At 45.2% G+C, this 21,043-nt stretch overlaps 1 protein-coding gene across 1 annotated transcript in view; it reads right to left on the reverse strand.

Annotated features, from left to right (window-relative positions):
* Positions 1 to 21,043, reverse strand: part of LOC115309242 (serine/threonine-protein kinase D3) — a 200,447-nt gene that overhangs the window by 110,975 nt on the left and 68,429 nt on the right. The window contains exon 2 of the mRNA XM_040218016.3: positions 17,199 to 17,270. Within this exon, the coding sequence (XP_040073950.1) occupies positions 17,199 to 17,270 (72 nt within the window). The remainder of the gene's footprint in view (positions 1 to 17,198; positions 17,271 to 21,043) is intronic.

The raw sequence follows: 21,043 nt of genomic DNA on the forward strand, positions 1-21,043 counted from the left end.
CCAGACGTGTATATTCCTGCGTTGTTTTGAAAGTAAACAGAAAAAACCTGCCTTCTCGTCAAAAAAACGCCGCAACTGGGGCCGTACCAAAAGTGTCGAGAAAGGTCTGAAGGTCAGTTTTCACGTGCTCGCTTCGTCCGACAATCGGGATATGCGCTGTGAAAAGAGAAAAGCAGACACCGTCGGACAACGATTGCTTGGGTGGGAAGCATTTGGGGTTCACGGATACTTGTGGTCATCAGATTTACTTGTTTTGTTTCAATATGAACGCCAGAAAACCGTCAAGTTGTGCGGACCACCTGCGGACTACGTTCAGTGCGCCTTCAAGTTCAAACAGCCGCCTGATCGTTCGAACTGTCGTCTGCTCTTTCAAACGTTTCTGCTTGTCCTCTGCTCTCGACGACGCCGGCCCGTAGACCAATTGTTGGCCTGGTGCTTGCCATAAGAAGCAAGTGCAGGCCTCAAAAGACTTAAATTTGAAGGTTGGTAAGCAGGCTCGATGTAAACAGTAGATACAAAAAGATTTTGATCATTGTTACCAGTGACCATCACCGACTTGTTATCCCTAATTCACTTGGCTCGATTCTGCTTGCAATTTTCAGTATCCACGTCGACCATCTCAGCTATGGTTCACGCTTTTGCAGTCCGAGCGACGTCGCTACCGAAAATTGCGAGCGAAATCTCATCATGTGAATCAGGCTTTAGCGTACATCCTGCGGCGTCCACGCGGAACGAATCGCCGAATGCAAGATTATTTACGCGAAGTTTTGCGGTGTAACGAGCCTCGTTAATTTCGCTGACGCCGCTCAAGTAGTCAGACATCGTTAGGAGGACGTAGAATCAACAATTCCAAAGCGAAAAAGAGCGCGAGGACTCACACCAACGCCGACAACATCGCATTTCAATGGTTTGTTTGTGGGCGACGGCGAGCTTCTTGCCCACACCCCCATCGCGCATGCGCGGCGCCGGTGGCGTCCGCTGGGGGCGCTCCGGTTTGTTTGTAAACATGAGTTGGTGTATACCATAAAGTACCGTGACAACAGTCGACGTGGCGTCGATTTCTCCGTCGAACGAAGAGGGAAATTAATGAACAAAGGCTCTCCTCTATACTCGCAAAACAACTGTTTGATGTCTTAAAACATTCTTTTTTTTTTTTTTTTTTCTTACGCTTCTTTTATAGATAATGAATTACACGTATTACAAAAGCGCGCTGGTACTTTTTTTTTCACGGGAGTTGTGCGCATTCAACATACGCAGGAGTCCACTATTTGAAGACTAGGCTTTTGCGCATGCTCAGTCAGACAGCCAGCGCCATCGCCGTTGGCATGACGTTATAAACGCGTTCGAAAGGACAGCGCGTACCCGTGCGGGACTGTACCGGCGCATGCCGAGCAAATACTAGGACGCTAAGCACAGCAGTCGGATGGATGGAATGAATACATACGGGCTCGAATTAGGCGGTGCCTTACGCCACCTAGCAAGATCTTTTCTTTTTTAGAAGGATACGTTTTACGGGCATTACGCGTAGCATCGGCAACAAAACCGTCGAGCTTTTACAAGAGCGCGGCGCGAGCGCGAAAACAATGACCTCGTTCTGCGCGGCGGACTGACCTCACAATTACGGCGAACAAAACGAGACAATACGTTTGGCCTTGCACGACGACAACAAAGGAAGATTAAGACAAAGCACCCTCGAGCGGTTCCGCACCGGATCGTGGTACGGAACGCAGTCATCGCGCATACATCCACCCATGCGTGCAAGAAAATAATACATACGTATAAAACGAAAAACTACGCTCGCCTCGTGAAACAACAGTATACACATTTCAAAAGCACATTAAGCAACACTGACGGACGGTCGCCGCTTCTCGGGGCACGAGGCGTCTGATTGGATCCGAGTCACGGCCGAACAATGACGTAGTACTCGTTTCCAATACGAGCCGAGCTCGAGTTCACGCCGAACCTTGACGCAGGGCCTCGTGTCCAATGCACGCTCCGAGAACTCGAGATAATTGACACAGCCAGCTACGAGACGGCGCTCGGTGTTTTGAAAAATTGTGCGAGTTGAACGCGAACTCGTCGATACATGAAAACACTAGGAAGTTTTAGTAGATCGTTCCTATTTATGGCTCCGATAACCATACGCGAAATTCCTCCGACGGATGGATGGACGGATGGATGCACCCTTTGTAACTGGCGGCAGCTTGCGCCGCCTAGCCTAACATTTTATCATACTTTTGTTTTTAATTTGTAAACATTTTGTTGTAACACAACCCCCCCCCCTTTTTTTTCTTTAAATGATTCCATTGCTTATTTTTATCGGCATTTTTAATTTTTTTTTTACCCTTCCCTAGATCTTTTTAACCAATCTGCCAATCGCCTCTTAGTTACGGCAATTCTTTCCCTATCCATTCGTCCAGTCATGTCTGTAAATCCCAGTGTCCCTCCATATCCGTAGTCATCCCCCCTAAGGGGGTGGGACGAAGCCAAGTGCACCTTAAAATTACATGTTCTCTCGTTTCCCTTTCGTGGTTGCATACGTTGCATAGAGCGTCAATTTCCTGGAATGTAGCCCTACATGTTTTTGTTCATGGCACACCCGTTCTAGTTTCCTTCAAACAGCAATGAGCTCCCCAATAAATTATCATACAACTGGTCCTTCGTTATTTCTTCTTTTTGTGCCCTGTATATTGTTAAAGCTGATTTCCCCTGCATTCCCTCTTCCCACAATTTCCTCTCTGTTTTATTTCCTCCCTTTTCTACTGATATGCTCTGATCGGCCCCATCTCGTTGAATGTATTCAGATCTCAGCTTGCGGGTTCGGTTTGTCCACTTGGTGCTTAGACTTTTCATATAGAGATACTTGCACATTTTCGCAGCCCGCCGCGTATCCTCAAATATCAGCTAGCCTTTGTTCAAATTTCCCTTTACTGATCGCTTCTCTACTCTCGAAAGATGCCCAACACATATTCCCCCCATAAACCCTCATTTGGTGCATTCCTATGTGCCCCCAATGCCAACCTACCCACACTCCTTTGCTGTATCTCTAAACCTGCCTGAATTTCTGACCTCATACACAATACCGCATTCCCAAATGACGGTCCTGGCACCATGACTCCCTTCCATACACCCTTAACGACTTCATATCTATCATAGTTCCAGAGTGCCCTGTGTTTCATCATAGCTGAATTTCGTTGTCTCTTCTTTAAATATTGACGCCTTTGCGCATGCACAGTTTTGCCAACCTCCGCGGTCGTTTGTTCCCCTATTTTTATCGGAAAACTCCCTAGATTTCCAGAAAATGTCTAAATTTGCGTTAATACTGAGATTATCGTTATGGAGAAGCTTAAGAATAGACTCCTTTGTTAAAACCTTTTTACAAGATTAAATTTCGTTACTATGGCCTTTTGTGGCCCCCTAAAATCGCTGTAGTTACAGCTGGAGATTATCTCTGGCACCGAAAATATATAAAGAAGCCTTTTTCCCCGCAACACTCGACCAGCACGAGGAGGAAAAAGGGAAGGGACGTGCCTCTGAAGCCCTCTGAAACCCATTAAAAAAACAATTCCCTAGATTTTAAGAAATTTCCCTTTGGCCCTAAACGATAATTGAAATCCCTAGATCTAGGGAACCATTCCCCAGGTTGGCAGCCCTGCGCATGCGTCGTACGGTATCGGGGTATCGTTATCGGAGGCAACGGAACGATATATTATGACTCCCTAACATCACGTGACCGGCGACTCGATTGTTTTGAGGGGTCACCTAAATTGCTGAAATTTTCTGGGGAAAAAATTGCGGGCACTGTTGCACGTGAAAAATACAGCAGAAATAAGAAAAAAAAAACGCTTCAGAGGCAAGCCTCAACTTGCGCAAACGTCGTAATTAATCGTGGTTTTCCCTGCCAACCTCCCGCGCAGTTCAAAAGGGTTAGAACAGAGTCTCACATTAATCAACTTTGAATGACGCTGTCGCAACTCAGCCCAGGCTAAACAACAACACCGTGCGTCTCGCTTTGGGGAAAAGGAAAAGAACAAAAAAACGTCGGCTCAGCGAAGCAGGCCGTAATCCCAGTACAGGTATATCAGCACCGCTTCACGGCAATGCAACGAGGCAAACGGACTTGGACAAATGTTCAGCGAACACAGGCTCGAAGACGTTCAAGACACACTTCGTTACTAATCTTTTATTTCGCTACGATTTTAGTAATCGGCTGCGGCAGATGTTTGTAATACGGCCTCACGATAGATTGCCGGAGCGCGAACACAAGTGAAATTATGGTTTCGAAGATCACTAGGTGGCGCAAACCGCCGCCCAATTCGAATAGTATAGCATGCGTATATCCACTCTCGTGACGGCAAGCAATGTTGGTTATTTGAGTGCCTGATGGAACTGGGGCCATTAGAGAGACTGTTCGCGTCGCTTGTATTCCTTCTTCCCGTCACTTTTGGCACAACTTGGAAGATGAATAACGACCACGAGGTCGCCTGCCTTGCCTCCTTGCTCTTGCGTTATTACAGTGTCGGCTCGCGAAAGCGGATACGATACCGTATACAAAGACGCAAACCAACCCTCCTCTGAAGCATTTTGTTGAGTTGCTGCAAACGCTGCAAAGAAGCACAAGCAATCAATTTCATCAGGTTGTCTTTATCACGAGGGCTTCGCGTCATATTGGTGCCTAAGGCCAAAGTGCATCCATTTGAATATCTCTAATATAATTCAAATGGTTTATCTCCCGGCATATGGCCTTCGATCCAGACTTTTCGAGGTTCTACAGCATGTGACCGCTTCCCCTTCGCAAGACCGGTGTCTTGGTATACGTTAGGCGTGCTTAACTAGAAATCACTAGTGGCAGATTGCCGAAACAGATTGCCGAAAGAGCCAGCCCACGTTGCCAATAAAGTTCACTTGTTTACAGAGTAAAACCCGTTCTTGGGTCCTAAGTTAAACACAAGGCGAGAAACTCAGCGCGATACCGACTTTCTCGCCGAATGTCTAGTTTATAACCCCAGGTCGGTGACTCTACAAACAAGAGAAACTTGAAAATTGCCGGCAATTGCTTTCACAGTCTAAAAAGAACAGCAGCCTAAGGGATCGCACCGCCAAAAGTGACCTGGAACGGTCAACCAAAAAAACTGTGTCGATATAGCGTTCCACCGACCCTGAGACAACCAGGTTCCAACACGACATCACTTCCACAAATCAGAGCCCCAAAAAACTCACCCACGAAAGCAACTTGAACATGAGCCTCCGGGCGCTCCAAGGTTTTTTCGTGTGAGCGGTCCTCTTACGCACGCAACCGCACACCCGAAAGGACTGGCACGCGTGACACAGACAACAAGACGACGACAGGGGCGGGGCCGGCTCCGGCCAGGTCATCTTGGTCGAACTACCGGGTGCCATGGCGGCTCTGGACACACGCACTCTGGTGGGCACAAAGCCGCGGCAGAAGCACGGCGGTACCACGACACTCAGGAGGGCACCGCACTCCGTCACTGTCCTGTGGTCCCCTGAACCATCGTCACTGCGGGAGTTCGGGTCTTCTAACTCCAGGATGATGACCCAATGTTACCACGCTCAAGTGTAGGGTACCACGATGCTCCAAGTAGATTCTAATAGAATCAAAGCTTCGCTTCCATGGTAGAAAACTCTTCGATGTCCAACCACAGACTTGTGGCTGTCCTGGACGGGTGTGTCAATCAATGGTTTTTCCGCTAGGCCTTCGTGACATGTCTTCGAGGATGATAAGTAAAGAAGTAACGGTGGGACTTTTGATAGAAGGTCTCACTGATTGCCCGTAGACGATTAGTCCAGGTTCTTCGTTCCGGGAGGTGGACCCTTCAACCACCTCGGTCAATGTCAGGCCCCGCTTGGTTCCACGGTAGAAGACACTTCGATGTTCAACACATGGCTCTTCTACCAGGTCTTCGAGAGGACCTGTCTTCGTCGATGATCAGTACCAAAGTACTTTCGAGGGCAGGACTCAGTGGCTGCCACGTAAGCGACAAAGGTAGTTTTTCGTTTCAGAAGGCGGACCCTTCAAACGGCTCGCCCACAAAGTTCCGAAGATTTCCGCAGCTGCTCGAATACGGGCGTTTTTGGGACAGACTTCACACGCGTTGATTCGCTGGTTCCCTGGCAGGCTAATCAAAGACCGGAGTTTCGGACGGTTTGCAGAACCTCTTTTGACCGAGGAAGACATGCAGCAGCGATCGAACGCAAACAGCCGCACTGGTTAGCACCGACGACAGTTCCATAGACAAGTTCAGATTCCGGTACCCTCATGGAGAGCAGAACCTTCAGGTACATCATCCAGAAGACACCGGTAGGGGAAGGCTTGTAACGGTCGTTGTTCAGGTACAAGATTGCAGACACTTTTGGAAAGATTTCGTGAACAGCGTTACGACTCGTATATCCTGGTGTCCAGAGAATCGAAGAATCTTCTTCAATAACAATTATGAGCCCACCACTGGCGGTGGGGACATACTGTTCCAACGATGAGCCTCGAGCCTAATGAGTAGCTCCCGTATTTCCTGGCGACGCTGGGGCACGCCGGCTAGGCTACACACTCCGCTCACTCCTCCAGAAGGCTTACACCGCGGCTACGCACAAACCCAGCCATCACGCCTTCCGGAATCCAGCTAGACGATTCGCATCGGCCAGAACGGCACCCGGCCCCCGTATCCACCGTTATCCGTTCCTGCAACATCCGTACGCCACCGCGTACATCGACGACGATGTCTCCCCCGCACCGGTGACACAACCCCGCGCAGATGGTGGCGCCGAAAGCGAGTACGCGCGCTCTTAACGCAGCTTGTCTACCTCTGCCCTCCGGTTCCCCGACACTCGTACGCCGGTTATGCAGCGGCGCGCATGCACACGCACACACACACACACAAACACAGTCGACAGCGCTCCCAGAGTACGTAACCGACGGGGCGAAAGCAGTCCCTTGCCGACGTCCACTCGGCCGAGAATCTCCCCCGACTAGGTCAGCGTCCGGAACCTGCTCGCACGTGATTCCCCCCCCCCCCCCCTTTTCTCTCCTTTCCCAATCGCACACACAGACACTCTCTCTCATCCCATTCCACTTTCTCCGCGAAAACGATACAAAACCGGCGTTCACGTTTTTGTTTTTCTCTCTTTCTGCCGCTTGCATAACTAGTGCAGCAAGCAGCAACAGGTAAGGATGGCCGTCCAGACTTGAACGTGCAATTTCCTTACTTTTTGATGAAGTACCCAGTTACTTCGGGAGGGGAACGTGTAAAACACCCAATTCTCAACCCCGAGCTCACGCCATGTGGTTTGAGCGACTAGAAAACGCCCAGATGGACCATAAAAAAGATGTTCTCAGTAACGTGTAGATGTCTGGGATGGCGTCCAATGGAATGGTGCAGACTGTATACAGGTATCTTCGCCACTCTCCCTCTCTCATCTCCCTTACACTAACTGCCTCTCTCACGTAAAGTTCTTCACTCTCTTCTCTCTGGCACGCGCGGAATCGGAAAAAAAAGAAAGTCAGCCAAGGTTACCGACCGTGCGTGACGCGGAGACGCGCGTGCTTCGGCGCTCGCTCGCTCGCTTCCCCTCTCAAAGCAAAACAAAAACAGACATACACGCAGCAGACGCGACGCACGCATAAAGATATAATTAAAAAAAGGAGAAAACGCCGAGTCGGACTCGGAATTTCCCAAGCCGTCAGAGAAGGCGGGAGAGGAAAAAAAAAAAAAAAGATTATCGAGAAATTCGCAGAAGCCAAACCATACACTCATGTGTGAGATATGCCACGGATAAACAAACCACGCCTTGCTAAAGAAATTAAAATGAAAGTCATTTTAATGAAAAACACAGATAGGCATAAACTTGAAGAGTACACGAAAATAATTTTTCATTTCCTTTTTTTTTTTTTTTTTTTTTACGTCGAGCTTTTTTAATTTTCAGACGTTTTCACAAAGCTCCGAAGCTCGGGTATTTCCACGCTAATGTTTAAACGGGATTTTTTTTTTCTTTTTTCATTTTTGGAAGATTTTTTTTTAAAGGTTAGAATGTTAAAAACGAGGAAATCTTGGCATCTTTCATGGGAACGCAAATACTGTACTACGCCTTTGACGCAAAAGTGGAATGGTTGTTGCGCTACATTAATCGTCAGGAACGAGCACAATGCAGTCCTTTTCGTTCCGACATACGGGAACGCCGCGTTCAGAAGCAAGCCGGCTCTCGCATTCACCAGGTGTTGGCGCCGAGCGTGCGCAAAAAATCAGATTCATGTGAAAAAAAAAAAAAATTGCGTGTGTACCGTGCAGAGTCGTTCATACTGAGAGAGTTTGGCCTTCTTAATAAGGAGATTTCGACAGCCTGGTAACCACAGCAGCGTAGTCTGACAACCGGGGGAGGGCTATACTTCCGTCCGTCATTTTGTGGCTCTGACTTATAGGAACTCTATGCGGTTTCTTAGGGAAAAAAAACCAAAAACAAAGAAGTAACGCCATTTTGTGTTATCGCGAAATCCGCTAGTTCTAGCGGGCAACAAGCTCAACCCATTGGCCAAACTCCCACAGAATAAACGGCTCTGTGTAACGTGCCGACGGCCGCGCCACCTCGCAAAGTTTGTCCCGCGAACGTTCGTGAGGACCATGGCCCCGACGGGCGTAATTTCATTCGTTGTTCACGAGTGGACTGTGTCGTCACTATACAGTTTTCGTCCGCAAAGTGTCACAGGGGTCGTCAAGCCATCAATCACCACCCCTGGTGAGGGTTCCCGACACAGTTTGTATCGGCGAGAACTCGAATCATACACGCGGTGGAACACTTATCCGTGCAACTATCGAGTGTCAATTACGATTAGGATTCCGTGTTTTAGCGGAGTTTATTTCTCGGGAAATTCGGAAGGCGTTTTTCGGAGTTTTATTCTTGTTTGATTCCAAATCCTCCGAAACTCGAAGTTTCTTTTACTGTATTCCCCATTTTGTTTCCGAATTCAAAAAACAAATATATACAGTCAGTGTACCATGACCCGTTGTCCGGAGGGAACCTTCACGAGATTATAAAGGAAACAAAAAGACATCTCCTCAGGATCACTTCCCAGTACTTGTATAAAGTTAACTTGAAAAAACACAGTCTTTTTTGCTTATTATATTGTCGTTGTGACCTCAAAATTCGGAGTTTTTCGGATCCGAATCGACGTCAAATTTACCACGTGTTTCTTTTTCTTTTTTTCAAAGATTTATTTGAGAACACAAAAAAACACTCATTATAATCTAAAAAAACGAGGATGCCACTAATTTACAAGGTATATTACGCCATTCAGAGATTATAGCAGAGCTGATAGGCAAAACGTATACTCAAATCTTATCAAACAAGTAAAGGCAATTGAAGAACTCGCTGGACGGCAACAAAAACAAACTGTCGAAACTGTACACGACCTACAGTAATCAATCCGCAAGCAACGGCCAAATCGATAAGAGTGTGTGCGATTGACAACAAAACATACATCCACGAGCGAACTCAGATAATCGAAAGTGTATGGACCTGACAATGACACATTATACGCCAAGCTAAGAAATTCGCGGAACCGGTCAGAAGCAAAACGGAAACATCCATTAGCCAAAAACAGTCTTGCACTTAAAAAAAAAAAAAAAAAGAGTAATCGATTACAGTTAGAATCATTCTTGGTTAAAAACTAGTCAATTAGATCACGTGATTACTTGAGATAAAAATGATCACTCATTTGAAAAAAAAAAAGTAACCTCTATTTTTCCGATTACTTGGTTTCTTTTGTTTCAAAACTGCACGTATTTCCACCAGTTTTGAAAACGGGCACTTCGTACTTTCACTAAAGGATAACAATCACCAGATCACAAACTACTCATCGAGAGCACTTGCTTTCGATTTCTGCGGATGCCACCCCCAAGAAGAAAACGACAAAAAAAAAAAAAAAATAACAAGAAGTTACCGGAAAACGAAAACAAGAGACAGATGGAACAACACCAAGCGAGGCAAGCAAGAGCGAGGGCCACGCGGTCTCGGCCAAGACAAAAGGCGAACCAGAGCAGACAGGTCCGAGCTTGAATGCCTGCCCAGCAGGATCTGGGTAGCCAGGTCACCCCGATCGACGCCAAAGGGAAGGTGTCACAACTACCACGGCCACGAAAACGGGCCGCCGCAAAAACACCAGCCGTTCGTTTTGTTCCGGTCAAATCTCGCGTTAAAAAAAAAAAAAAAAAAAAAAAAAAAAAAAAAAAAAAAAAGAAAACCCCGCAGTTTTTTTTTCTTAGTTTTTTCTTGCGTAGGGCACGGCTTCAACTCCACCTACCAACTGTACTCACCTCAAAAACCGAAAAAAAAAAAAGAAATCTTGATATTTTTAGTTTTTGTTTTGCAAGGTATTCTAATTTTTTTTTTTTTTTTAGTGTCAAATTAAGATATGTATGTAGGTGCATTTTAGATTAGCTTTACGTTATTTATTTAAGACGAACACGTTTTCAACGCCAAAAACATCGTTTCTTCCTTCGACAAAAAAAAAAAAATAATTGTAAGAACTACTTTGCACAGCGCACAACTAACGCGCAAAACATCAGGTTATTTTTGTTTCATATATATATATATTTTTTTTTTTTCTTGACGTGACGACGAGTATAGAGCAATCAAATCCTGCGGCTCGAGATTTCTCTTATTTCCTAATTTTGTGGGCACAAAACTCCAACCAAACGGCAAAGAAGAATATCGTAATTAATGCATGACTCGAATAATTTGAAGGTTAATCGATAAACTGCCCTGTCTCGATACGCGTTAGGTGAGGGCGGAGGGGTCATCGGAAGGTCTCGAGAGAGACGCTAGCCCTCATCAGGAAAACAGTGTCGCTGCGGCTGATATTTGGTGGGGCGGGTCGTTTGTTGGAGCTGCAGAGCCTACTACGTTTGCGTTGAAGACGATTTCGCCAGAAATTTACAATACTATAGCCTCTTGACATTCGCGGCCCTCACCGATGAAACTGAAGCGGGTGAAGCCACACTACCGACAAGAGCATCTAATAACACGCACGCTACTGCGTTGCTCGGTGTTACACTCGCGGCGGATATATTAGAATAGTTTGTTTCACTTGTCGCAGTAGTAGAATTGTTCTGACTCCGAAAAACGTACCCGCACCATGGCACAGTAAAGGGAAACCTTTACTGCAACGGAACTTTCTTACTCATAAAAGCTAGCAATAGCACGATAATTTACAATACAGCACTAACTTCTCTCAATGCAAAATATTTATAGTAATACAAAAAATAAAAATTACGCAAAAAAAAAAAAAAAGATACACAGAACTTGTGGTTCCATCACCCACAGTTCCAGTATTATGTAAGTATCCGGGTCGGAATTCATTGCTTTGTCGAATTTCCACTCAGATGAACCGATACATATTGTTTTAAAAGAAACAAATAGTTAACGTTAATAGCAGTTCACACGGAGAGAGGTATTCGTCGTGGTGATCCATGCTTCCCAACACTTGCCTAGAGCAGACGACGCGTCCCCACGAGCGATGATTTAAATTTAGGCCGTACGCCGGTAACACGATCCGATCTTCACTGAAGCACCGAACAGTACCGCACCTTTTCCCGCTAACATTGTTTTCCCTGCGATTCTATGCGACAAAATAGATGCAAGAATCTTAATCCGAACCATAGACTTAACAATAAACGCTAGAGGCTCAGGTGGCGCAAGTGTGCTGTTGCATTTTGAACCAGACAGGAACCAGTCTAAATTTGACTTCCGGTAATGCATTCCTATGGGAAAACGCAAATCAGTTTTCTCTTCGCGCTCGATTATAAGATCAAATATTGCTTAGCGTTGTGACACACAAAAAAAGTCTCGAACGTGTTACAATCGGATGTACAAAAATATGTGCCAGTTAGAGCGTTTTTCTTTAGAATTCATGGCGTCGACCACTGTACTAATCCAGCCCAATGCACATGTTGTGGGATATTGCTACCAACACAGGTACCGATAGAGTAACCAAAGGGTTATCTCAACAGCGGCGGCGATCTCAAAGAAGACGTCAAACCTAGTAGCGCGTTTCTCACATCTCCGCGGGAATGTAGACAATGTTTAGGGCTACCTTACCTCGGCTAGGTTCGATAAATTACCTCCGTCGGTGCCAATGATCGTCTACCTTGCCTCACCCTCTCGAATACAGCGGAAGAGAATTGACACACGTACCAGAGTAAGGACAGAGTCCAAGAGCATTTATTTAAAACTCTCTTAATGAACTACAATGTCCCCATCCAAAATGCCCCCCGCGCCGGCAAGGTAAGAAAGGATCCTTACCTGGCCAGACGCAGGGTTCCGGAGAGTCAAGATTAGGGAAGCATCGGAGAAGTCGCCGATACACGTCCCACCTCTTTCGCGGTCACCCGGACGAGTCCCTTTCCCGAAAGCGGGAAAACAAGAGGCGAAACCTCCTCGCCTGTCAGCCGTGATCCGCATCCGAGCGGGGAAACGGAAAGGGGTTCCCCCGAGAGAGAGTGAGGGGAGGGCCCTCCAAGACACGGACCCTCCGCTTCGGGTCGGAGCTCACGGCGAAGGAGGCCGAGCGTTCCGACCCGCAGCCGTTATCACAGCCATCGGGGAAGGGAAACCACAGGAATCCCCACAATGTATAATACGTGTTGACGTTGCAGACTGCTATTATAGGGCACGTATTTACGCATATAGTCAATGCCATGAAGCACACAGAGTGAATCAGCTAGACAAAACACCAGAAGGATGCTAATATTTGCCAAATCAAACTATCAAAACAGACGACAAGAACGAAGCATGGAGATTAGTAACAAATTGTCTACGAATAATCAAAATAAAGCAGTAACCGAGTGTTGTTGCTCTGAAATAAATACGATTGTTGTTCTTTGTGCTTGAATTTATAGCTTGTATTGACATAGCATGCCGTGTAACATATACCTGGGCCTCAATTTTTGCTGACGAAATCGCCTAATAAAAAAAACATACTAATTAAATAAATTACACTTTTATAATGTGAATAAAGCTACATAGTACCCGTTACGAGTAAAGAAACTACGCTGATTTCTATTATTCCCTGGCGAAGAGAGAAATATCACGTACGCTTTCCCATAGGAATACACAGGAAGACTGGAAAAATAGACTGGTTGCTGTCTGCTTCAATTTGTAACCGGAAGCCCCGTAGACACTAGCGCCAGCTGAGCCTCTAGCGTTTATTGTAATAACTCTACGATGCCAACGTGCAACATGGAGAGTAGGGGTGTCGCGAACCGGCCGCGGTTCGAGTTCGACCAGGTTCGACTTTTTCGAACTTTTAGTGGAAAGTTCGACGAACCTTGTATTGAGGTTCGACTCGTGTGCGCATGCGCGACTGGCTGGCCAGTTGGCTTCAGATTGGATGGTAATGGTTAAGAGATGAATTAAGTGCAGCGCTGATTGGCTATTTCAGTTAATACAGTACTAAAAATTAAGTTATTAACTTCTTCAGTGATTAGAATTAGTTTCTTTTAATTGCAGCTGTTCACAAAACAAAAAAAAACTATTTGCGTAAAAAAAAAAAATTCCAAACCTAGACATGCTTGTATCAAGGGCTGGCCACACTGGCCACAAGTCGAACCGGTCGAATCTGGTGAGCAGTTTCGAAGGTTCGTCGATTCGGTTCGACCCAGTCGAACCCCGAAAGTTCGACCAAAAAATCTGGTTCGACAAAAGTTCGCGACACCCCTAATGGAGAGCCTACGGGGCAGCCCACTGGTCTCTATTGTAGTAGGCTGGATCGCGGACCGCGGCTTCGGCAGCTGAGGGCGAGTGTCGCCACCGGTGGCCATTGATTGACATCAGCCAATGCATGGGACTCTATGGGAAGAACGAGAAAAATTGTAGTTTCCCCCGTTTCTAAATTGTTGTCGGCACTGAAACTTTTGGGATGCTTTTCGATAAGCCCGTCAAATAGCTTGCGTACAAAGATTAAAACTGGCAGCCCTCGCAGTTCTTACAAATAAATATTTTGTGGTCGAGAGTGACTCCGCTGTAGTGCAGCTCAATGAGGCGAGAGTTACCTAGAGTTACCGCGGAGTCGGTGGCGCTTTCTTTGAGTTGGGTTTAGCAGACGACAAGCTCGAAGGCTTTGCTACGCGGAATTCGCTCACCCCCGGAAAGCCGCTGTCGAGATGGAACTTCTTTGTCATTCATCAACTTCTGGGCTTCCCCGAGGACGGTCTCATCGACGGCAAGTTCCTTTGTTTACTACCACAGCAAGCTTGCCAGCTCAGCCGTAGGTGCTCCGGTACGTTTGATTTTTTTAATCGGCGTTCGAACGTTTGACGAATACCGATTCGATCTCCAAACACCCGACATAATGATCGCAGCACACCATAAAATACAAACCTCCGAGCAGAGCGTACATGCTTCAATATTCTTACTTTCGTGCGTTTCTTCCATAGACTTGCGTGTATTGCCTGTTCTCAAGCAATGGCCGCCGGTGGCCACACCGGCGGGCCCTCGATCCGCGATCCAGCCTACTACAATAGAGATCAGTTGGGCAGCCATGCTTCTATCCCAGTTTCGATGATGATGATGGCGCGTCAGTAGCGCCACTTCTATAGGTCGATCTCGAGGCCCAATACTCCTTGTCACACCAAGAAAAAAAGAAGGAAGTTTTGCGCATTGTTCACACGCCGCGCGAAGTAGCTTTTGAATTAAGATTTGATTTTCGGAGGAAGAAGCGACGCTTATAGCGTTTGAAAAAACCGAAAATCAATCTAAATTTTACTCACACATATATCCGAATTCACAACATAAAGGAGTACATCAGTAATGATCCGCAAGAAGCCGGACTTTCTTCACTAAGGTTCTTCAGGCGAATACGACTATAAATTGCTGTGTGGGTTTATAAAGCTTTAACTTAGTCTGCCTTTCAGGCAGCTGTACATGGGCACTGCCATACATAACCGACTTTCAATTTTACAGCGAAACTGTTTATGGCTAGGGTTCCGTGGATACGTCGAGTGCGTGACCAAAAACTCTACGCTCGCACCGCCGCACGCGCCGCACGCGCACGCCTTCCCCGGATAAAAGATTCTAAGTAAATAACCAAAATAAAGCGTTGACGAACGCGCCTGCAACATGTCATTTGTTTTAGGCTTTTGCTTTAGAACGGTTACTGCTGCAAACGCCGAAACATGCGGCGCGTGGAACACCCTTCCCTGCATTCTCCTTGATGCTTAGGAAATTTAGCAATGTGTCTATTTCCTTTCTGTCCTCTCGTCATAATGGGGAGGCCGCGTACACTCCAGACTCCCCAAGAGCAACGCGCCTCCGAGAATGTCAGCGGCGGCGGTGGGCGCCTCACACCGCCGATGAAGATCGTGGACAAGACGACAAGCGCGTGTGGCAAACCAGACAAGACGACAAATGTCGCGGGGCGGAGAACGCACCGAAAAGACGCAGGTGCCATGCTGCTAAATTGCACAACTTTCATGGAGCATACGCTAAATTCTCTGTCACGTCTGTGTCGTGTGCTACACAGCTTCGCTGGTCATCAACCCTCACGAAGTGGAATGGCTCGTATTTCTTTTTTTGTGTGTTTTCTTCTATTTTGGTTGCTTCACTTCCATCATTACCACAGCAGGACAGGTTATTGCCACTTCAGGTGCTAATGTTTCCTTTTCCCCAGCATGGGCCCTTGTAGAGGCTTGTCAACACCTTTCCTCCCCTCCCCCCCCTCCCCTCCCCCTCCCCCCCACACACACACACTTCAGTGGCTCGGCGTCTCCGTTAGACACGAGAAGGTCGGCGGCAATGGCGGCTCTAATCTTGCGCGTGTCTAAAAAACCACTAAGAAATTTTTTTTTGTTTTAAATAGATTGGCGGGGACACGCGTGTCAAAAACAAAATTTTACGCGAAAAAAAATAGAACAACATTGACGGCGCGAGGTTTGTTTTAAATTCTACGCGCAAAGTCCATGACGTCATGGAATGGTCATACACTCTTTCCACCTCAACGAGATGGTCATACACTCTCTCCACTTCAACGTGATGGCCAAGCCGATCCACCTCTCCTTCACGCGTCCAAAAATGCCGAGAGAGCAAACAAGTTGAAAGGAGATGACTACAGACGAAATCGCGTTTGGCGCCGTCAATATTGCTCTGTTTCTTTTTTTTTTTTTTTGCGTAAAATTAATTTTTTGACACGCGTGTCCCAATTAAAGTGTTGAAAAATATTTTTTTCTCCTTTTCAGTGGTTTTTTTAAAGCGTCCATATAGAAATTCAAACACGGAAACGTATCAAAATAACGTTCAGAAAAAAGAATATTGACCCGAAACTAGGTTAGACGTTACTCCGAAACTATAAGTCATATTCACGGTTACTGAAAAAATTTCGTACCAACTTATAAGGCATGCTGTAGTTACTGGCATTGAAACTATAACTCCGGAACTTGAAATAATTTCAATCAGTGTGCCTCCTTAGCTTTACATATACTCACCCCAGAGGAGGCAACACCACCCGGCGGGGAAAAAACAAAAAAAAGTGAATGAGAAAAGCACCGAGCTACCACACCTATCCAAGTGCGCAGCAAAGACTGGAGCAGCCTAGCGGCCAAATTGTGAAACAGAAAAAAAAAAAAAAAAAGAGGGTATTAAGTGCACGAGGCTAAGGTTCCGAATCTAATTGACCAACTCGCTTGTTTTGGCTGCTACGTATACGAAGTTCACCACCGTATAGACCAACACGCTGTTTACAAACAAGCCCGCGTTTGCCCAGACCAGCTGTTGGCACTGCGCGTGCGCAGAAACCAAATTCGCGTGAAGAGTCTGCGCATGCGCACTGCCGTCTACAGCGCCACCGCAGCTGCGTGACTTCAGGGCCGCGTGTTGGTCTATACAGTACACACTAAAGTCGCGGTCACGCAGCTTATACATCTTCACACAAAGGATATTCTGCGAAGAGAGTTATGAGGCGATGTTTCTTCCTAGTGCGACCATTATTTCACATTGGTAACACAAAAAGAAAACTGTCTGGTTCGAAACGTGCACTTATTACGTACGAACAAAAGATGCCGAGTCACTAAAGGCGTGTCCGCAGAGATCTCCGCGGGGTCTTTTGAACGATGTACGAGCGATGTCACTGCGGCTGCCGACGACCCACCGCAACGAAAGGGAACACACACACACACAAAAAGGGGCTGTCCCCAACGTACCTTAGCAGACTTGGCAGTCGCTTGCGGTGTCGAAGACGGGCTTGACTGCTGCGGTTGCTGTAGCGTGCTCGCCTGCGAAGACACCCCCCCGAGAAAAGACGAACCATTTTAGGGACATGGAGCGCTCGCACCTTTACCTGCCGGCTCCTTTTCCCCACCCGTGTGTGTGCACAAGGGAGCGCCGCTTTCGGTTAATCCGTTCTCCCGTTAATTAGGGAACGCGCCCCAGGGGGAAAACAATCGGGGCCAAAGGAAACAAACTAAAAACAAACAAACTTGTACAACGAAATTAGCTCGGGGAGTCAATTTCCCGGTTTGGAAAAAGGGGAAGGCGGCGGGAAAGAAGGGGTAGGGAAGCTATAGGGAAACTAGGGATCCAAGAAAAGGCTGCCTCCTCCGAGAGTCGCGATCGCATCTCCCTCGGGCCGCACAACTTTCTCCTGTGGCTGCGAAGCTCTAGCAGCCATTTATTGATGGCGCTGTCGCAATCATACGTAACCACACCAGGCGAATGTTTCTTTCTAAAGCATGAAATGCTTCTTAAACGTTCTCTTGGGACTGGAGGCCCCCCACTAAACACTCCCAGAAGACCAAGGGCTAAAAGACACGTTCAACGAGAGGCTATAGGCGCAATAGAAAGCCAATGTTAAAAAAAAAAAGAAAAAGTTTTTTCTTTTTTAATATAGCCTTTTTAAGTTTTGTTTGTTTGTTGCCCTAGCTACAAGGTACATATAGGTGTAAAGTATGTAGTTTTAGATCGAACACCTCTTGGTTTTCGCTTTAAAAACTGAGTATTTCACAATATTTTCAATACAAACAATATAGCAAAATCAAAAATTATTTTTTTCTTGCTTTAAACAAATATATATTTTTTTTAACCTTGCTCGTTTGTTGTGTGACTATCTATAAACGCTGAGTATATATTTTTAGACAGACCACCTGAGTTTTTTTTTTTCTTTTTGCATAATGAGTATTTTCATGCATGTTCAATATTGCCCATTTATTTTAGTACACAAATCAATTTCCGTATCCAAGTATTTTTAATATATTTTTCTTTCATTATTTACACACGCAACTGTGAAATCTTCACACGATACTGTTTTTTTAATAAAAAAAAAAGTGAATACTAGCTTTATAGGACAAGTTTAACGCATAAACACCCTTCAAAAACTCTCAGAAATGCGTAACGAAACCTATTGGATAATTTAGAAGGATATTCTGACCTACTAAAAAAACGCTGCCTATTTCGCCGTCTCGTTTCAAACCTGCAAACCGTTTTCTTTTGCCGTTTGTTTTCTGCAAAATTAAATATTGTAAAAAAAAAAAAGAAGAAGCACACGTCTCTTGGAAAAAGGTACTTCCACATCACCAATAACACATAAAATGTTTTTAGACCAAATCCGCGAGGGTCGAATTCAGGCCTGGATCGTATTTGGCGTGGAATGACCCTGCTATATTTCTCCTAAATAGAGTGCAAGATTTCGTCTAGTAGATATCGGTGAACCTCCAGAATGGTATACACAGGTTGCAAGGTGTTCCAGGTCTACTCAATGGATGGCGCCAGCTGCTGCAAGAGATCACATTACACTTGGCAGCGTCAAACGGAAATGTGTACAACCAGCCTCTGCGGGAATGGGGCTTCCCACCTTTGGTCTCTTATGTTACAACCAGCCTCTGCGGGAATGGGGCTTCCCACCTTTGGTTTCTTATGTTCCTTCTCGTGCGCGAGTAGTTAAGTATACAATTTTATTGTTGATATGCTTGAGAGGAATGCAAATAATATAAAAAAGATACAGTTGTATCTATATATTAATGAAAAAGGCAGCGACTTGTGTCTTTAAATTTAAATAGACTATAAATATAATGAAAACTCCGTGTTTTCGGATAAAAAAAAAAGATCTGAAAAGAAGTTTTGGTCAAGTTTTCGTCAATTCGGACTGATCCGAAAAACTCAGAATTTTAAGGTGACAACGAGAAAATAAAAAGAACAAAAATACGGTACGTGTTTTACAAATAAGTTTTATAAGAGCACAAGGTCAGTGGCCCCAAGAGGATGCAACTTCAGTTTTTTTTTAAATCTCAAACTATTGACAACAAAAAGGTTTGTTTTTTAGTTTGTCAAGGTTCCTTCAGGACAGCGGGTTATGGTACCTAGACTTTATTTATTTTGTTTTTTTGAATTCTTAAAAATTGGGAATGCAGTAAAATAAACTTGAAATCTCAAAGAATTGGGAATATAATAAAAATAAACTCGGATAAACCCCGAAATTTTCAGCAAAAAATAAACTCCGAAGAACACCCTCCGACTTTGAAGAATATAAACTCCGAAAACACGGAATTAAAAGTTCCGCAAAAAAAAAAAAATCTAAAAAAAAAAAAAAAAAACATTTGCCGGTCAAGTTTTCGTCAATTCGGATTAATCAGAAGAAAAAAAAAAACTCAAAATTTTGATATTGCACAATAAAAAAAATAGAAAAGAAGAAAGACGGCATTTTAGAATAAATTGCGCGAGAGCACAGGACAATGATATAGCGACTAGGTCGGAGTTTTTATAGTTATTTAGAGGATTGACCTTAATAGAACCAACACCTTTTTCACAAGATTCTTCCTGGGATAGTCAGTATTACCGATGGTAAGAGCGCCAATGTCAAACGCAGCTACCAGACCTACACCTGTATTCTTTGATACAGGCAAGTTTCTTATGAATTTAGTGGACTTTTGTGTTCGGATATTTGTTTGTTTTGTTTTTAATACTGCAAATTTTGAAGAAGAAAAGATAAACTAATCTCCAAAATTAAAAAAAAAAATGGAAATAATAAAAAAAATATATATATATGTAAACGCCGATAGACCTCGAATGTTCAGCGAAAAATAAACTCCGAAAAACACCTTCCGAATTTAACGAAACATAAGCTCCGTAAACACACAAACACAGCCTTGGAATGCAGTATTTACAAGGAGCGGCAGTTCTAATGTGTTTATACTCTGTTTCATACTTAACGTGCAACGCTGTCAAAGTTACTGGCGCGAGCGCGTGGCTTCATCTATGGTTTTGTTCGCTCGAGAACGCGTGCAAATGATCAACGAGATCAAGCCTAACGCTCGCGCCAGTAGCTTTGACAGCGTTGCACGCTAAGTATAAAACGGAGTATAGAAGATATTAAGCAGTCGTTTCGGGGAGTGAAGAACCTATATGTACATATTTTAATCAATTACCCTGCTAAATTTAGCAGAGAAACTGATATGGTGCATTGGTCACGATATGTCAATTTTCCCCCTGAATTTAGCGGCGAAGCCGAATGGGTGTGTAGATCCCGTGACGTCGAAAACTTGACGTAATTTTCCCCGCTATATTTAGTGGGAAATGGACCGACGGAAAGAAGTTTTGGGATAGAAAGTTCCGCTAAAAGCACTTTATACTTCGAAAATACAACAACAATCTGTAAAAAAAAAAAAAAAAAAATTACACGAAGAGGGATAAAGAAATTATGTTAGCAGATGCCCTCTCAAAATTGCGGCCTGTTCGGGTACGGCAGAAAATATGTTGCACAGTACAAGGAAGCGAAAGACATACCAAAGACCTGACAGCTGTCCATAATTCACAAGCAGCTCGCTTCCTAACCTAACAATATATGGAAAAAAAAAAGGGGGGGGGGGGGGGGGGGCGTTACAGAGGTGGACCACAGCATCGTGCTTCGAGTGTCAAAAAGCTGCGGCGTTCCTGGGAATGTAACAGCTGAAAAATATTGGCCTCGAGATCGACCTAGAGGTGGCGCTACTGTCGCGCTATCATCATCATCATCAAAGCAGGGATAGAAGCACCGCTAAAGTGAACTGGAGTTCAC

Source organism: Ixodes scapularis, unplaced genomic scaffold, assembly GCF_016920785.2.
Source record: "Ixodes scapularis isolate PalLabHiFi unplaced genomic scaffold, ASM1692078v2 PGA_scaffold4__175_contigs__length_147842914, whole genome shotgun sequence".
Lineage (NCBI taxonomy): Eukaryota > Metazoa > Arthropoda > Arachnida > Ixodida > Ixodidae > Ixodes > Ixodes scapularis.